We start from the raw sequence: 17,925 nt of genomic DNA, 5'->3' as shown, positions 1-17,925 counted from the left end.
GTTCTGGCCCCCTCAGCCTTGGCTGTTGCACGCGCTGCTCAAATCCAGCTTGTGCTCTTTTTCTTTGGGGTCAGACCGAAACAGGGCTGTCCAGAAGAACTCTGGGGTGGGGCGGGGGTGGGGCAAGGATTGAGGCTAACCCTGGAAATGCCAGCTCTCAGGTCAAGCAGGTGGGGGGAAGAAGGAGAGGGCAGGGGACCAGAAATACGGGAGAGCCTTTTGTGCCCTCCCTATGGGCCACCAAGAGAAACAGAGTACTGGGACAGGTAACCTGAGTAAGGGACACCTCAGCCACTGCAGCCTTCAGAGTTCTTCCTGAGACTCCCTGGATAGGGGTGGGCGTGGCTCACGGGAGACCCAGGAGAGATGCCTGGGAATGACTTGCCTTCCGTTTTCTGTAGCGGCTTCTGCGGATGGACCTGCCCGTCGCAGATGACAACACCGTCCACTTCAATTCCACCCTCATGGCTCTGATCCGCACAGCCCTGGACATCAAGATTGCCAAGGGTAAGGAAGGGACAGGGGCGGGTGCAGACAGGCGGGACAGGGTAGAACCGGAGATCTCCCTCCCTGCCCCAAACTAAAGGAGCTGCTGTCACCGCCCGGATTTTCATTCACGCTTCCATTCAATCGTTCCACAGCGTTTTTTGGGGTTTTTGGTTTGGGTTTTTTTTTGATTTGTTTGTTTTTGTTTTTGTTTTTTTTTGAGACAGAGTCTTGCTCTGTTGCCCAGGCTGCAATGCAGTGACATGATCGCAAGTCACTGCAACCTTGACCTCCCAGGCTCAAGTGATCCTTCCACCTCAGCCTCCCCAGTAGCTGGGACTACAGGCACACACCACCACACTCGGCTAATTTTTTTTTTTTTTTTTTTTTTTTTGTGACGGTTTCCCTCTGTCACCCAGGCTGAAGTGCGATGGTACAATCTTGGCTCATTGCTACCTCCACCTCCTGGGTTCAAGCGATTCTCCTGCCTCAGCCTCCCAAGTAGCCGGAATTATAGGTACATACCACCACACCCGGCTAATTTTTTATATTTTGGGTAGAGACAGGATTTCACCATGTTGGCCAGGCTGGTCTCGAACTCCTGACCTCAAGTGATCCACCTGCCTCGACCTCCCAAAGTGCTGGATGACAGGCATAAGCTACTGTGCCCAGCCTGTTTTTTTTTTTTTTTTTTTTTTTTTTTTTTTTTGAGATGGAGTTTCGCTCTGTTGCCCAGGCTGGAGTGCAGTGGTGCGATCTCGGCTCACTGCAAGCTCCGCCTCCTGGGTTCACGCCATTCTCCTGCCTCAGCCTCCCAAGTAGCTGGGACTACAGGCGCCCGCCACCACGCCCGGCTAATTTTTTGTATTTTTAGTAGAGACAGGGTTTCACCATGTTAGCCAGGATGGTCTTGATCTCCTGACCTCGTGATCCACCCGTCTTGACCTCACAAAGTGCTGGATGACAGGCGTGAGCCACTGTGCCCAGCCTGATCTTTTATATTTTTTATAAAGATGAGGTTTCATCAGGTTGCCCAGGCTGGTCTCAAACTCCTGGGCTCAAGCAGTCCTCCCACCGCGGTCTCCTAAAATGCTGGTATTACAGGCATGAGTCACCACACCCGGCCCATTTGCAGATATTTAGTGCACCCCTTCAATGTGCCAGAGACCCGTCCAAGCATGGGGAACCCAGCAGCTTACACTTTAGGTGGACGGGGAGGCCGCCACTGAGGAGGTGAGGCAGTGTCTGGTGGATCCCTGGGGGGAAGGTGCTCCAGGCAGAAGGACTGGCAAAGGTCCTGACAGGGGAGTGAACAGGGGACACCTGGGGTATTGAGCTGACTCACCTTCTGAGTGAGGGCGTGCCACGCAGGTTCAGAACAGAGGAGAAGCCTGACCCAACTCACATTTGAACAGGTTCCCTCCGGCCACTGAGGGGATGAGGGACCGGAAGGAGGCCAGGGTCGGGGCTGCTGATATCATCCGGGTGGAGACAGGACAGTAGCTTAGAACTAGGGGTAGGCCGGGCATAGTGGCTCAAGCCTGTAATCTCAGCACTTTGGGAGGCCAAGGTGGGTGGATCAGTTGAGGTCAGAATCACCAGCCTGGCCAATATGGTGAAACCCGCGTCTCTACTAAAAATACAAAATTTAGCCAGACCTGGTGGTGGGTACTCTAGTCCCAGCTACTTGGGAGGCTGAGACAGAACAATCGATTGAACCTGGGAGGCGGAGGTTGCAGTGAGCCGAGATCACCCCACTGCACTACAGCCTGGGAGACAGAGCAAGACACTGTCTTAAAAATTAAATTTAATTAATTAACTGGACATGGTGGCATATGCCTGTGGTCCCAGCTACTCAGGAGACACAGATGAGAGGATTGCTTGAAGCCAGGAGTTTGAGGCTGCAGTGAGTCATGATTGCACCACTGCCCTCCAGCCTGGGCGACAGAACGAGATCCTGGCTCAAAACAACAAAAAGAAAAAGAAAAAAAAATTTTTTTTTAAGCTGGGAAGGGGCTGGGCGCGGTGGCTTACACCTGTAATCCCAGGACTTTGGGAGGCCAAGGTGGGTGGATCACGAGGTCAGGAGTTCAAGACCAGCCTAGCCAACATGGTGAAACCACATCTCTACCAAAAATATAAAAATTCCGGGTGTCATGGTGGGCGCCTGTAACCCCAGCTACTCTGGAGGCTGAGGCAGGAGAATCTCTTGAACCTGGGAGACAGAGGTTGCAGTGAGCCAAGATTGCACCACTGAACTCCAAGCTGGGTGACAGAGCAAGACTCTGTCTCAAAAAAAAAAAAAAAAAAAAAAAACGCTGAGGCCAGGGACGGTGGCTCACGCCTGTAATCCAAGCACCTTGGGAGGCCAAGGCAGGCGGATCACGAGGTCAAGAGATCGAGACCATCCTGACTAACATGGTGAAACCTCGTCTCTACTAAAAATACAAAAAATTAGCCAGGTATGGTGGCACATGCTGGTAGTCCCAACTACTCAGGAGGCCAAGGCAGGAGAAATTGCTTGAATCCGAGAGGTGGAGGTTGCAGTGAGCCAAGATTGCGCCACTGCACTTCAGTCTGGGTGACAGAGCAAGACTCTGTCTCAAAAAAAAAAAAAAAACGCTGGGTGCGGTAGCTCACACCTGTAATCCCAGCACTTTGGGAGGCTGAGGCAGGAGGATCACTTGAGGCCAGGAGTTCAAGACCAGCCTGGCGAACACAGAGAGACCCCATCTCTATAGAAAATTTTAAAATTAGCCAGGTGTGGTGATGGGCACCTGTAGTCCCAGCTACTTGGGAGGCTGGAGTGGGAAGATCACTGGGGACCAGGAGGTCAAGACTGCAGTGAGCTATGTGATGACCACAGACATAGTGGCTTAAGACACACCCATTTGTCAGTTCACAGTCCCGTAGGTCAGAAGTCCAAGAAGCTGTACTGGGCTGTCTGCTGAGGGTCTCACGAGGCTGAAATCAAGGTGTCAGCCAAGCTGGGCTCCTCTCTGGAGGATGTGGGGGAGAATGTACTTCCAGGTTCATTCAGGTGTTGGCAGAATTCAAGTCCTTGTGGCTGTAGGACTGAGGTCTTGTTTTATCACTGGCTTTTTAGCTTTTTGCTCCTGGAAGTGCATGTATCCTCCATGTGCTCCCATTCTCTCCAACTTCCCCATCTGCCATCAAGCAGAGAGAATATTGTGCTTTTCAAGGGCTCACCTGATTGGGGCAGGCCTACCCTGATCATCTCTGTATTTTGAGGTCAGCTGACTTGATATTTTAACTTTTTTTCTTGAGACAGAGTTTTGCTCTTGTTGCCAAGGCTGGAGTGTAGTGGTATGATCTCAGTTCACTGCAACCTCTGCCTCCCAGGTTCAAGCAATTCTCCTGCCTCAGCCTCCTGAGTAGCTGAGACTACAAGTGCCTGCCACCACGCCCAGCTAATTCTTTTTGTATTTTGTATTTGTAGTAGAGACAGGGTTTTACGAGGTTGGCCAGGCTGGTTTTGAATTCCTGACCTCAGGTGATCCACCCGCCTCAGCCTCCCAAAGTGCTGGGATTACAGGCTTGAGCCACCGTGCCCAGCATTTTTTTTTTTTTTTTTGAAACGGAGTCTCATACTGTCACCCAGGCTAGAGTGCAGTGGTGCAATCTCGGCTCCCTGCAACCTCCACCTCCCAGGTTCAAGTGATTCTTCTGCCTCAGCCTCCCGAGTAGCTGGTATTACAGGCATGCGCCACCACGCCCGGCTAATTTTTTGTATTTTTAGTAGAGACGGGGGTTTCACCATTTTAGCAGGATAGTCTCGATCTCCCGACCTTGTGATCTGCCTGCCTCAGCCTCCCAAAGTGCTGGGATTACAGGCATGAGCCACCTCACCGGGCCTCTGGTATTTTAATTGTATCTGCAAAGTCCCTTCATAGCCTGGGCAGTGATCCCTAGATTAGTGTTTGAATAAACAGAATCTTGGTGGAAGGGCAGGTTTGAATTCTGCCTACCACAGTTCCTTCATCTGTACAATGCATCTAACAACTGCCCCCACTCTTCGCATGTAATGCCATCGTAACTCAGCTGCTGTGGCACTCTGAGAATCTGTGTTCAGGGGTCCTAAAACCACCCACAGGTTCAGTGATCCCCTGGAAGAACTCAGAACTAAGAAAAGTTTTTATACTCACAGTTTATTGTAGTGAAAGAATACAGATTAAAATCTGCAAAGGGCCGGGCGCGGTGGCTCACGCCTGTAATCCCAGCACTTTGGGAGGGTGAAATGGGCAGATTGCTTAAGGTCACACAGTTCGAGACCAGCCTGACCAACATGGTGAAACCCTGTCTCTATTAAAAATACAAAAATTAGCCAGGCGTGGTGGCTGGCGCCAGTAATCCCAGCTACTTGGAAGGCTAGGGTAGGAGAATCACTTGAACCCGGGAGGCAGAGGTTGTAGTGGGCCGAGATCCTGCCACTGCACTCCAAGCTGGATAGAGTGAGAATCTATTAGAAAAAAAAAAAAAAATCTGCAAAGGGCCAGGTGTGGTGGTTCACACCTGTAATCTCGGCACTTTGGGAGGGCAAGTTGGGCAGATCACTTGAGGTCATAAGTTTGAGACCACCCTGGCCAACATGGCAAAACCCCATCTCTACCAAAAATACACAAATTAGGCATGGTGCCAGTCTCCTGTAATCCCAGCTACTCAGGAGGCTGAGGCAGGAGAATCACACGAACCTGGGAGGTGGAGGTTGCAGTGAGCTGAGACCGTGCCATTGCGCTCCAACCTGGGTGACAAGAGCAAAACTCTGTATCAAAAAAAAAAAAAAAAAAAAAAAATTAGTCGGGTGCGGTGGCACATGCCTGTAGTCCCAGCTACTCCAGAGTCTGAGGCACGAGCATCCCTTGAACCCAGGAGACAGAGCTACATTAAGCCGAGATCGTGCCACTGCACTCCAGTCTGGGTGACAGAGCAAGACTCTGTCTCAAACAAACAAACAAAATCCAAAAACATAAAATGTGCAAAGGAAGGGGATCTGGGGAAGGGTCCAGGAGACACCAGACATGAGCTTCCAGTTGTCTGCTCCCAGTGGAGTTGTGCAGACAACACTTAATTCTCCTTGCAATGTGTGACAACACGCACTGTGTACTGCCAACCAGGGAAGCTCACCTGAGCCTTGGTGCCCCAGGGTTTTTATTGAGGGTTTGTCATGCAGGCAGGGCTGACCATAGTTACTCAGTCTCCAGTCCCTCAAAAGGTCAAACTGATACCACGTGGCTCAAGACCCCAACTATAAATCACATTGTTAGAATTAACTGTATGGAAAATTAACCAGGCGTGGTGGTGGGCGCCTGTAATCCCAGCTACTCAGAAAGCTGAGGCAGGAAAATCACCTGAACCTAGGAGGCAGAGGTTGCAGTGAGCCGAGATCACACTATTGCACTCCAGCCTGGGCAACAGAGCAAAAACTCCATCTCAAAATAAATAAATAGAATGAACTCTATGGGCCAGGTACGGTGACTCACACCTGTAATCATATGAGGCCAGGGGTTTGAGATCAGCCTGGGCAACATAGTGAGACACTATCTCTTTTTTTTTTTTTTTTTTTTTTTAAAAAAAAGGCCAGGCATGGGGTGGCTCACGCCTGTTACCCCAGCACTTTGGGAGGCCAAGGCGGTTGGATCACGAGGTCAGGAGATTGAGACCATCGTGGCTAACATGGTGAAACCCCATCTCTACTAAAAAATACAAAAAAAAATTAGCTGGGTGTAGTGGTGGGAGCCTGTAGTCCCAGCTACTTGGGAGGCTGAGGCAGGAGAATGGTGTGAACCCAGGAGGCAGAGCTTGCAGTTTGCAGTAAGCTGAGATCACGCCACAGCACTGTCCAGCCTGAGCAACAGAGCGAGACTCGATTAAAAAAAAAAAAAAAAAAAAAAAGGCTGGGCGTGGTGGCTCACGCTTGTAATCCCAGCACTTTGGGAGGCCAAGGTGGGTGGATCACGAGGTCAGGAGATCGAGACCATCCTGGCTAACACGGTGAAACCCCGTCTATACTAAAAAATACAAAAACTTAGCTGGGCGTGGTGGCAGGCGCCTGTAGTCCCAGTTACTCGGGAGGCTGAGGCAGGAGAATGGTGTGAACCTGGGAGGCGGAGCTTGCAGTGAGCCAAGATCGCGCCACTGCACTCCAGCCTGGGAGACACAGCGAGACTCAAAAAAAAAAAAAAAAAAAAAAAGAATGAACTATACAGTGTGGCCCAAGGCCCCTTGCTAAATACAGACACTATTTTCAGGCAGGACATTTCAAAGGCTTAAAGATCACCTCCTAGGAGCAAGTCAAGGACCAATCCTTCCACTGCAATGTGCAGGGTTTGGACAACACCAGCCTGCTGAGCTAGTCCTCACTGCTCAGAACCCCAGGAAGTCCAGCCTGTATGACACCTACTGGATTCCCTTCCTGAGGGCTTCAAAGACTCCCGGAGATCTCCCTGCATTTGGCTGTCACAGTTGTTACTTATAACCCAGACGCCACTGAGTTCCCTGAAGACAATGATTTCCCAGATTTCTTTTCTTTATTTTATTTTTTATTTTTTTGAGACGGAGTCTCGCTCTGTCGCCCAGGCTGGAGTGCAGTGGTGCGATCTCAGCTCCCTGCAACCTCTGCCTCCCGGGTTTACGCCATTCTCCTGCCTCACCCTCCAGAGTAGCTGGGACTACAGGTGTCCGCCACCTCGCCCGGCTAGTTTTTTGTATTTTTAGTAGAGACGGGGTTTCACCGTATCAGCCAGGATGGTCTCAATTTCCTGACCTCGTGTTCCTCCCGCCTTGGCCTCCCAAAGTGCTGGGATTACAGGCATGAGCCACCGTGCCCGGCCGATTCCCCAGGTTTCTGAGCCAGGGGCCCCTCCACCTCTTATCCTCAGTGAGTGCCAGGCCTCATCCTGGCGTTCCACAGCTGAGCCAGGCTCTCGAGGTTAAAGAAGGTCAGGAGGGCGTGGGGAGAACAATGGAAGAGTGGTACTAATGGCAGCCCTTTGAGCAGATGCGAGTCTCAAGAGAGCATAACACGCTTTGTTTTCACAGTTCAGTTCACTTTCTAAGCACACTGAGCTTCCTTTCCAGCAGGTTAAGGGGCCTCAAGGGGGGACAGATTAACCTCAATCATTCTTCAGATTCTCGAAAGTGGTGCCACCATTCATTGCTGGAGATTGGGAGAAAGTGGGCAGGTCCATCTCATTCTCTCTGTCTCTGTCTCTCTCTCTCTCTTCCCTGTCCATCTGTTTCTCTCTCCCACCCACCCCTCTGTTCTCTCTGCCCAGAAGAATCTGTTTTTGTTTTTGTTTTGTTTTGTTTTTGTTTTTTGAGATGGAGTCTCTTTCTGTTTCCCAGGCTGGAGTGCAGTGGCTCAATCTCAGCTCACCACTGCAGTCTCCGCCTCCCGGGTTCAAGCAATTCTCCTGCCTCAGCCTCCCGAGTAGTTGGGATTACAGGTATGCGCCACCACGCCCAGCTAATTTTTGTGTTTTTACTAGAGACAGGGTTTCACCATGTTGGCCAGGCTGGTCCCTATCCTCTTGGAAGCCCCCGACCCCAGGCATTGAGGGCAGAGCCAACCACCTGCCTGAATCAATTAGCATATTAAACGTAAGCCCAGTTAGCAATATCCAAATAGCAGCCCACAGTGACGTTCTGACTTCTGCCGAGCGCTCACAGCAAGGGCGTTCTACACTGGGCGGGCGGCCCACATACTAATCCGTGGACAGTACTCCAGGATTGCAAGGTGAAGAGAGACTATGTGTGGAGGTTGGGGATGGTGCCGAATGCCCTACAGTGCACAGGACAGACCCCGCCACAGAGAATGTTTACCAAAGGCATGAGGATGAGAGCGGGAAGGTAGACAGCCTTGGGCAGCCCCACCTGGGAACATGAACCGTTCGTGGGTGACTCTTGCCCACTTGCAGAGACACCTCCTATTCCTGACAGTCCCAGTGTTAATATAATAATTCTGTACTTGAGGCTGGGTGCAGTGGCTCACACCTGTAATCCCAGTGCTTTGGGAGGCCAAGGCAGGAGGACTGCTTGAGGCCACAAGTTTGAGATCAGCCTGGGCAACATAATGAGACCCCAGGACTACAAAAAAAAAAAACATTTTCAGCCAGGCGGGATGGCTCACGCCTGTAATCCCAGCATTTTGGGAGGCCGAGGTGGGCGGATCACTTGAGGTCAGGAGTTCAAGACTAGCCTGGCCAATATGGTGAAACCCCATCTCTACTAAAAATACAAAAAATTAGCCGGGCACAGTGGCATGTGTCTGTAATCCCAGCTACTCGGGAGGCCGAGGCAGGAGAATCGCTTGAACCTGGGAGGCGGAGGTTGCCGTGAGCCAAGATGGTGCCATTGCACTCCAGCCTGGGCAATAGAGTGAGATTCTGTCCCAAAAATAATTAATTAATTAATTAATTTTCATTATCCAGGCATGATGGTATGTGCCTGTAGGCCCAGTTACTCAGGAGACTGAGCTAATTTATTTTTTTTCTTAAAGACAGGGTCTCCCTATGTTGCTCAGGCTGATAAAGTAACTTTTAATAGGAAATGTCATGTTTTCTTCTTTCTCTGTCTCTGAGAAGGGGCCACAGAGACTGAGGGCACCTCACTTGGCTATAGTAGACAATAAACATAGCCACAAATTCCAGCCGCTCCCCATGAGGGAAGAAAAACTGTTATAGGTTGATGTCAAGAGCCAGGTACAGAGATTCAGTGGCTCACGCCTGTAATCCGAGAAGTTTGGGAGGCTGAGGCATGAGGATCATTTGAAGTCAGGAATTTAAGACCAGCTTGGGCAACACAGCAAGACAAAAAAATAAATAAATAAATAAAGAAGATTAGCCAAATGTGGTGGCACACTCTTGTAGTCTCAGCGATGCAAGAGGCTGAGGAGGCCAGGCGTGGTATATCACTCCTGTAATCCCAGCAATTTGGAAGGCTGAGGCAGGTGGATCACCTGAGGTCAGGAGTTGGAGACTAGCCTGGCCAACATGGTGAAACCCCATCTCTACTAAAAATACAAAATTAGGCCGGGCGCGGTGGCTCACACCTGTAATCCCAGCACTTTGGGAGGCCGAGACAGGCGGATCACGAGGTCAGGAGATCGAGACCATCCCGGCTAACCCGGTGAAACCTTGTCTCTACTAAAAATGCAAAAAAAAAAAAAAAAAAAAAAAAAAAAAAAAGCCGGGCGAGATGGCAGGCACCTGTAGTCCCAGCTACTCGGGAGGCTGAGGCAGGAGAATGGCAGGAACCCGGGAGGCAGAGCTTGCAGTGAACTGAGATCCAGCCACTGCACTCCAGCCTGGGCGACAGAGCGAGACTCCGTCTCAAAAATAAATAAATAAATAAAAATACAAAATTAGCTGGGTGTGGTGGCACATGCCTGTAATCCCAGCTACTCGGGAGGCTGACACAGGAGAATCGCATGAACCTGGGAGGTAGAGGCTGCAGTGAGCCAAGATCATGCCACTGTACCCCAGCCTGAGAAAGACAGAGCAAGACTCTGTCCCAAAAAAAAAAAAAAAAGAAAGAAAGAAACAAGAGGCTGAGGCCAGATATCTGGAGCCCAGGAGTTCAAGGCTGCAGTGAGCCAGGATCCCATCACTTCACCCCAGCCTGGGAGACACAGTAAGAGCCTATTTAAAAAAATGAAAATAGGCCGGGCGCGGTGGCTCACATTTGTAATCCCAGCACTTTGGGAGGCTGAAGTGGGCGGATCACGAGGTCAGGAGTTCGAGACCAGCCTGGCCAACATAGTGAAACCCCATCTCTAATAGAAATACAAAAAATTAGCCGGGCATGGTGGCGGGCGCCTGTAATCCCAGCTACTCCGGAGGCTGAGGCAGGAGAATCACTTGAATCCGGGAGGCGGAGGTTGCAGTGAGCTGAGATCGCACCATGGCACTCCAGCCTGGGTGACAGAGTGAGACTCTGTCTCAAAAAATAAATAAATAATAAAATTTTAAAAATAAAAATAGAATACTATTGAAATACCTCTCTAGCAGCTGGTAGCTAGCCCCTGCCTTCCCCAGACTTCCTGGACTTCCCCTCACAATCCAGCAACGACAGGGTTAATGTTTGGCCCCAAAAAAGTCTTCATGCTCCGCATGTATCCCACCGTGGCTGTGGGTTAATGTTCCTTCCAAACCTACTGACCAATGTCTGGAACAGCACCCCTGTGCCCAGGATTTGGGGCCCTGAAACATTAGTAGAAGTGGGAGCCAGTCTGATGTATCAGGGCAGATGAGGCCGAGCTGTGAAACAAATAGCCCCAGGATCTCGCTGGCACAAACCAATAAAGGTTCTCCCACTCGGTTTTTTTTTTTTTTTTTTTTTTAATTTCCTTTTTTTTTTCTCGGATGAATTTAAGATTCATGCACTCTTGTTAGATGTCCTTCATGGACTGACAGGGAGCTCATTTCTTCAGAGTCACTTAGGGACAGGCCTGAGGGGACAGACACTGTCCATAACATCACCAGCCATGCAACAGACAGAGAACTTGGGAGGGTCCCGCTGTGACAGTTAAATAGCCTGGCCCCTGGTGCAGTGGCTCATGCCTGTATTCCCAGTGTCTTTGGAGGCTGAAGCAGGAGGATCACTTGAGTCCAGGAGTTTGAGATCACCCCGGGTAACACAGTGAGACCCACTCTCTACAAAACCAAAAACAAAAAAATATTAGCCAGGCGTGGTGGTGTGCACCCATAGAACCAGCTACTCAAGAGGCTGACGTGGGTGGATTGCCTGAGCCCAGGAGCTCGAGGCTTTGGTGAACAAGGATAGTGCCACAGCCTGGGCAATAGCGCAAGACCCTGTCAATCGATCGATCAATCAATAGATGATAGATAAATAGATAGATAGATAGAAAGATAGGTTTAAAAAAATTTTTTTTAAATAATAAGCTGGGTACAGTGGCTCATGCCTGTAATCCCAGCACTTTGGGAGGCTGAGGAGGGTGGATCATCTGAGGTCAGGAGTTCGAGACTAGCCTGGCCAACATGGTGAAACCCCCGTCTCTAGTAAAAATACAAAATTAGTCGGGCGTGGTGGCGCACACCTGTAATCCCAGCTACTCGGGAGGCTGAGGCAGGAGAATCGCTTGAACCCAGGAGGCAGAGGTTGCAGTGAACTGAGATCGTGCCATTGCACTCCAGCCTGGGCAACAAGAGTGAAACTCCATCTCAAAAAAAAAAAAAAAAAAAACCAGGTGAGGCAAGTACTCTTGCTATTGTCTCCATCTCACAGATGGAGAAACTGAGGCACTAAGTGGTAGAGTAACCTAAGTCATGCAGCTGATAACTGGGAGACAAGATTGGGACCCAGGTGGCCCAGCAGTTCTCCATGTTGGGCTGTCTCCTGCACAGCTGCTTCATGGTCCTGGCCCCATCGAGAACCAGAGCCCACAAGGTCATTGCAGCAGCACTGCCCAGGGCCTCCTCTGGGCCAGGCCCTCAGGGAACTGGAGACCCCACAGAGACAAGAAAGATTGGGGTCTCGTTCTCGGGAGCCTCTGGCTTTGCAGCTGACCCAGAGTCCAGCTGAAACCCAGGCAGACAGTCAGGGTCTGTCTGCACCCCCATTGCAGGAGGAGCCGACAAACAGCAAATGGACGCTGAGCTGCGGAAGGAGATGATGGCGATTTGGCCCAACCTGTCCCAGAAGACGCTAGACCTACTGGTCACACCTCACAAGTGTAAGAGCCGAGCCCAGCCCTGGGATCCGATCCATCAGGACACATGGAGGGGGAGGGAAAGAGGAGGCCTGGGGAGAGTGTCGGCCCCGGCTGATATACACAAGGACTCAGGACAAGGGCCCTAAGGAGGCCTGCCCATGGTGAGCTCGCCTTGTGTGTGCCCCCAGCCACAGACCTCACCGTGGGGAAGATCTACGCGGCCATGATGATCATGGAGTACTACCGGCAGAGCAAGGCCAAGAAGCTGCAGGCCATGCGCGAGGAGCAGGTGCGCTGTTCGCCGCTCTGGGGACATATGGGCTAGGGACAGTGGCTTGCATGTCACCATGGGAACCAACTGGAATATGAGGGTGGCAAAGCCCCAGGGCAGGTCCCTGAAAAGTAGGGACTAGGCCAGGCCCGGTGACTCAGGCCTGTAATCCCAGCATCTTGGGAGGCCGAGGCGGGCAGATCACCTGAGGTCAGGAGTTCTAGATCAGCCTCAACATAGAGAAACCCCGTCTCTACTAAAAATACAAAATTAGCCGGACATGGTAGTGGGCGCCTGTAATCCCAGGTACTCAGGAGGCTGAGGCAGGAGAATTGCTTGAACCTGGGAGGCAGAGGTTGTGGTGAGCCAAGATCGTACCATTGCACTCCAGTCTGGGCAACAAGAGCGAAACTCTGTCTCAAAAAAAAGAAAAAAAGTAGAGGCTGGGCACAGCAGCTCACACCTGTAATCTCAGTGCTTTGAAAGGCCAGGGCAGAGGGATCGTTTGAGGCCAGTAGTTTGAGACCACTCTGGGCAACACAGTGAGACTCCATCTCTACAAAATAAAACATTAGCAAGGCATGGTGGTGCACACCTGTAGTCCCAGCTATTTAGGAGGCCAAGATGAGAGCATCACTTGAGGCCAGGAGTGGGAGACCAGCCTGGGCAACATAGAAAGACCCATATCTCTACAAAAAACAAACAAAATTAGCTGCATGTGGCGGCATGCACCTGTGGTGCCAGCTACTTGGGAGGCTGAGGCAGGAGAATCACTTGAACGTGGGAGGTGGAGGTTGCAGCAAGCCAAGATCACACCACTGCACTCCAGCCCAGGTGATAGAGCAAGACTCTTATCTCAAAAAAAAAAAAAAAAAAAAAAAAAAAAAAAAAAAAGTTCTTGCCAAGGACACATAATGTGGATTCATTCAGCTGCTCCACCAACAGTTATTGAATACCTACTGTGTGCAGGGTGCTGTTCTCAGTCCTCAGGGGTGCACCCATGGGCAAAACAGGCCAGAGTCCCTGCCCTCAGGGAGCAGACATTCCAAGGGGGGAAATGCCAATGCCAGCAAATGACTGAATCGTGCAGCATCCAGCAAAGAGAAAGAAGTGTCATGGGGGAAAGTGGAGAAGAATCCAGAAGATAGGAGTACCCAGGGGAGGAGGGGATGCAATGGGAAATGGGTAGTTGGGGAGCCTCCCTGAGACGGTGAAATGTAAGCAAAAGCTTGAAGGAAAAGGGGAGAGAGAGTGAGCTAAGCAATACCTGGAAGGGTGTTCAAGGCAGAGGGAACAGCCAGTGCAAAGGCTCTAAGGCTGGACTGTGCCTGGGTTGTTTGGGGAACAGCAAAGAGGCCAGTGTGACGGAAAAGAGCAGGGAGGAGACAAGGGCAAGGAGGTGACAGGGCAGATCCTTCAGGGCCATGGGAGCTGCAGGAAGGACTCTGGCTTTTACCCCAAGTGGGAGCCATGGAGGGTTCTAAGCAAAGGAAAGATCTGACCCAACTCAGGTGCTCATGGGCACCCTCTGGTGGCTCTTGTGGAACAGTGGGGTTGAAGGTAGGAGCGGGAGACCTGGGAGAAGGTGCCTGCAGTGGGAGATGAGGAGGCGGGACCAGGCTGGGACTATGACTTGGGTGGAGGAGTGAGAAGTGGTCCAGTTCTGTGTGGAATTGGAAGGAAGGGTCTAGATGGATGAGACCTGAGTGTGCGCGTGTGTGTATACTGGGGATGTCGCAATGCCTTCTGTGTACCACCATCCCACCACCCTGCCCTTGTCCACACACTACTCTCTGCTCCCTTCCCCAGGACCGGACACCCCTCATGTTCCAGCGCATGGAGCCCCCGTCCCCAACGCAGGAAGGGGGACCTGGCCAGAACGCCCTCCCCTCTGCCCAACTGGACCCAGGAGGAGCCCTGTGAGTGTCGCCCCTGCTAGGGAGGTGGAGTGCAGGGGTGTCGCGGTCCCCACGTTCTGGAAGCCACCTAAGCACCCACTGCTACCCCGGCCTCTGTCCCCCATGCAGGATGGCTCACGAAAGCGGCCTCAAGGAGAGCCCGTCCTGGGTGACCCAGCGTGCCCAGGAGATGTTCCAGAAGACGGGCACGTGGAGCCCAGAACGAGGTCCCCCCACCGACATGCCCAACAGCCAGCCTAACTCTCAGGTGCCTCTGTCACCCGACTCCCCAATGGCTCCCAGGGCCCGGGTGGTTCAGGAGGAAGGGATCTGGGCCCCCCCACACACACACACCTGCAGCTCCCTCCATCTGCAGACACCAGGGATCTGGAGGTCAGGCCCCAGGGCTCATCCAGCTTCGCCATCTGCTCCGCAGTCCGTGGAGATGCGAGAGATGGGCAGAGATGGCTACTCCGACAGCGAGCACTACCTCCCCATGGAAGGCCAGGGCCGGGCCGCCTCCATGCCCCGCCTCCCTGCAGAGAACCAGGTGAGGGCTTTCACCACTGCCCTGGGGCTGGACCCCTAACTCTGCACCAGGTGGGGCCGGGCCCCCCGCAACAAGCAGCCCAGTGCATCCCCTCCCTGCCGGACTCAGGCCTGGGTAGAGACTCCCTGGGCCTCTGAAGCAGTCTGCAGGCCCCACCCGCCACCTGGCCACACCTGGAGCACCTGCAGACCCTCCTCCCTCACAGAGGACAGAGAGGAAAGTGCTCCCCTGGGGCAGAGGGCAGTGGCCACTGCAAAATGGTCTCTGGCTGCCCTGGTTGGAGGTTGCAGACAGGGGAGGTTGTGGAAGATTAGTGGGTGCAGCAGGGTTCAACAGGGCCAGGTGAGACCTGCCGCGAAGATCACCCCTACACAAACACACACACATGCTCAACATGCATGCACACATGTGCAGTGTGCGCCTACTCAGATGCTTGCATACACATGCGTGTGCACGTGGGCATATACACACTGCACATGTACTCACACATGCACACATGTACGTGCACACGTGTCTGTATATAGGAACTTGACAGGTCCTAGGATGAAGTAGCAGAGTCTGGGGTGGGTCTGGGGGCAGCTGGGTTCTTATTTTCTGTCTGGTCTCTGTGGGGGTCACTGGGGGGGACAGGGGTGTGTGCTTGATGTGTGTCTGTGTGTGGCTGCTTCACCCAGCTGCCAGGCCCACCTGCAGATGATCCAGTTGCCCTGGACTCATGGGACAGAGGGCCCAGAGGCATAGCTGGCTGCCCCCCCGGCCTGAGCAGCAGCGGCCCATGCACACAGCCCGCCTCTGGAGAACAGGGCGTGGCTTCAAGAGCCTGGCCCGGGCGCGTGGCATGTGTGGCTGTGGCGAGCTTTCTGTGTGCTGTGTGCGGCGTCTGCACGGGGCAGGAGGCTGTGCTGTGCCTGGCTGGACCAGGGTCACCTGAGGGCCTGGCCTCTGGCTGCTGGGAACATGGGTTGGAGAGCACCCAGTGTGCATGCTGCTGCCCCCTCAGGACCGAGCTGCTGGGCCCCAGGAGAGGGTTGGGACAAGCCCAGCTGACAGCCACCACGTGGAAGCTTTGAGCATCGGCTGGAGCCAGGGGTTGGGGTGTGCATCGCATGAAGCAAGAGCCCAGGGCCAGGGGCTCGAGGCTGCACCGTCCCATCTTTCGGTCCCGTGCCTCTGCCATCTGTCTGTCTGTGTCTCCTGTCTGTCTCCTCTGTACCCATGGGAATGGAGGACATCCAGCCCTGGGGGCCCAGGACACCCACCCGCCAGGACTTTAACTTTTCTTTTCCTTCCTGCCTTCTCCCTCCGATTTCTCTTGATGCCAGTGCCACCCCCCTCCCTGGCTTCTTCTCCATGCACCACCTCCTCACTCTCCCTCTTGCCTTTTATATTTATTTTCTTCTTTCTGTTTTTTCTGTGTGCACCATCCCATGGGGCTGTGACAGAGGAGAAGGGGCCGGCCACGTGGGAATAACCTCAGTGTATGTACTGCGCCTGCCCAGCGCCCAGCAGGGCTCCGGCCCCCTCTTCCTCCCCACCCCCCCTCCAGGGAGTCCCGTCATCTCTCACCGATCCCAGACCCCACCCTTTCTTTGCCAATCTCACCCTCTCCCCCCATGGAGCCCAATCCTTGTGTGTGGTGTCCTGTGTGTGCCCCCCACCCATACGCCCTGGTGGGCGGGGCCATCCCCATCCTCACTCCTACCCCCTTTTCTTCAGGGCCCCCCATGCCAGAGGACACCGGCTCTCCAAGAGCCTGGCCCACCCTGCACCTCTTTCTGGGGGGCTTCTTCCCCTACCACCCCCACCGACCCCTGGTCCTGCAGCTCCTACCTGGAGCAGGGCCACCAGTGCTCAGCTGGGCTGGACCTTGGGAGGCGGACATCTGCCCCATCTCCCTCCTCTGCCTGCTGCAGAGAAACCTCTGTGTCAGGGCTTGACCCAGGGGTGCAGCACCGGGGAAAAGAGTGGGCCCCCAGAGCCTCAGGTGCCTGGGTATCCCCCACCCCCACCCAGAGCTCCCTAGCTTGGGCCTCACCAGAAGGACTCAGACTTGTGGGGGCAGTGAGCACAGCCCTGTTAGCCAGGAGGACCTGGAGCTGCCCTGCCAGGCACCTGGTCCTGAGTCCATAGGTCAGCCAGCCACAGAGTCGGAGGCTTCTCACCTTCCTAGGAGAGAAAGCTGGGGCAGGGATGAGGGCAGCAGTCGGGGCTCCCAGGTTTGCACCCTGGATATATGAGGGCAGGGCTTCCCTCTGGCCAGCCTGAGGCTGCTCAACCCTGGCTGGGCCCCGGGGCTGGAGGATGAGGGTCAGATCTTTCTGGTCAGAACCCAGGATGGGCTCAAAAGGAGCAGTCTTGTCTCTGAGGGACAGAGGAGTCCTCACGCTGCACCCTCAGAGGCCTGGCCACACTCAGAGTCCTGATTGATCGGGGGAGCCAAGGCCCCACGGCACCCCCTGGCCCCTGCCCCAGGATGGTCACACTCCAGTCACCAAAGGCTGCCGCCAGGCTGCCGCGATGGGGCAGGAAGGACCGGGACCACTTGGTGCTAGCTGCTGACCCCAGCCCACTGGCCTGTCCCGCCCCCCAGACCATCTCAGACACAAGCCCCATGAAGCGTTCAGCCTCCGTGCTGGGCCCCAAGGCCCGACGCCTGGATGACTACTCACTGGAGCGGGTCCCACCCGAGGAGAACCAGCGGCACCACCAGCGGCGCCGTGACCGCAGCCATCGCACCTCTGAGCGCTCCCTGGGCCGCTACACTGACGTGGACACAGGTGGGCACCGACATGGACACAGATAGGCAGCCCTGTGGGGCTCAGGGACAAGCGGAACAGAGGAGAGGGGAGGAGAAGGCAGGGCGGGGAAGACACTGAAGAAGAGGAAAGGCCTCCATGCAGAGGGGACAGAGGGGGCCAGGCAGTGGCTGCAGGAACCTAGGTACTGCCCTCTCCCCCGACCCACTGACCTGCCTCGGTCTAGGGGATCCTTAGGGCCCTACACCCTCCCGGTGGCCTCCTGTGTATGC

At 53.6% G+C, this 17,925-nt stretch overlaps 1 protein-coding gene and 1 long non-coding RNA gene across 6 annotated transcripts in view; one reads left to right on the top strand and one right to left on the bottom strand.

The window, feature by feature from the left end:
* CACNA1A (calcium voltage-gated channel subunit alpha1 A) overlaps window positions 1–17,925 on the top strand; it is a 307,922-nt gene that overhangs the window by 287,399 nt on the left and 2,598 nt on the right. For all 3 annotated transcript variants that reach the window (XM_030935868.1, XM_030935869.1, XM_030935870.1), the window contains 8 exons: window positions 402–507; window positions 12,092–12,199; window positions 12,367–12,467; window positions 14,259–14,368; window positions 14,477–14,615; window positions 14,784–14,897; window positions 16,340–16,375; window positions 17,488–17,674. In XM_030935868.1, the coding sequence (XP_030791728.1) occupies window positions 402–507; window positions 12,092–12,199; window positions 12,367–12,467; window positions 14,259–14,368; window positions 14,477–14,615; window positions 14,784–14,897; window positions 16,340–16,375; window positions 17,488–17,674 (901 nt within the window). The remainder of the gene's footprint in view (window positions 1–401; window positions 508–12,091; window positions 12,200–12,366; window positions 12,468–14,258; window positions 14,369–14,476; window positions 14,616–14,783; window positions 14,898–16,339; window positions 16,376–17,487; window positions 17,675–17,925) is intronic.
* Window positions 353–17,489, bottom strand: LOC115899116. Of its 3 annotated transcripts, XR_004058772.1 has the most exons (5): window positions 16,933–17,489; window positions 16,728–16,804; window positions 14,702–14,883; window positions 3,374–3,653; window positions 353–485 (listed from the first exon to the last, which is right to left on the bottom strand). It is a non-coding gene; the product is annotated as an uncharacterized LOC115899116 (long non-coding RNA). The 3 variants fall into 3 exon arrangements; XR_004058771.1 differs by lacking the exon at window positions 3,374–3,653 and having other exon boundaries at window positions 386–485; XR_004058773.1 differs by lacking the exon at window positions 3,374–3,653 and having other exon boundaries at window positions 386–485; window positions 16,728–16,801.

This window comes from Rhinopithecus roxellana, chromosome 8, assembly GCF_007565055.1.
Source record: "Rhinopithecus roxellana isolate Shanxi Qingling chromosome 8, ASM756505v1, whole genome shotgun sequence".
In the NCBI taxonomy this organism is placed as follows: domain Eukaryota; kingdom Metazoa; phylum Chordata; class Mammalia; order Primates; family Cercopithecidae; genus Rhinopithecus; species Rhinopithecus roxellana.
Note: the sequence above shows the minus strand (reverse complement) of the source record. Positions and strands in the feature narration are given on the sequence as shown.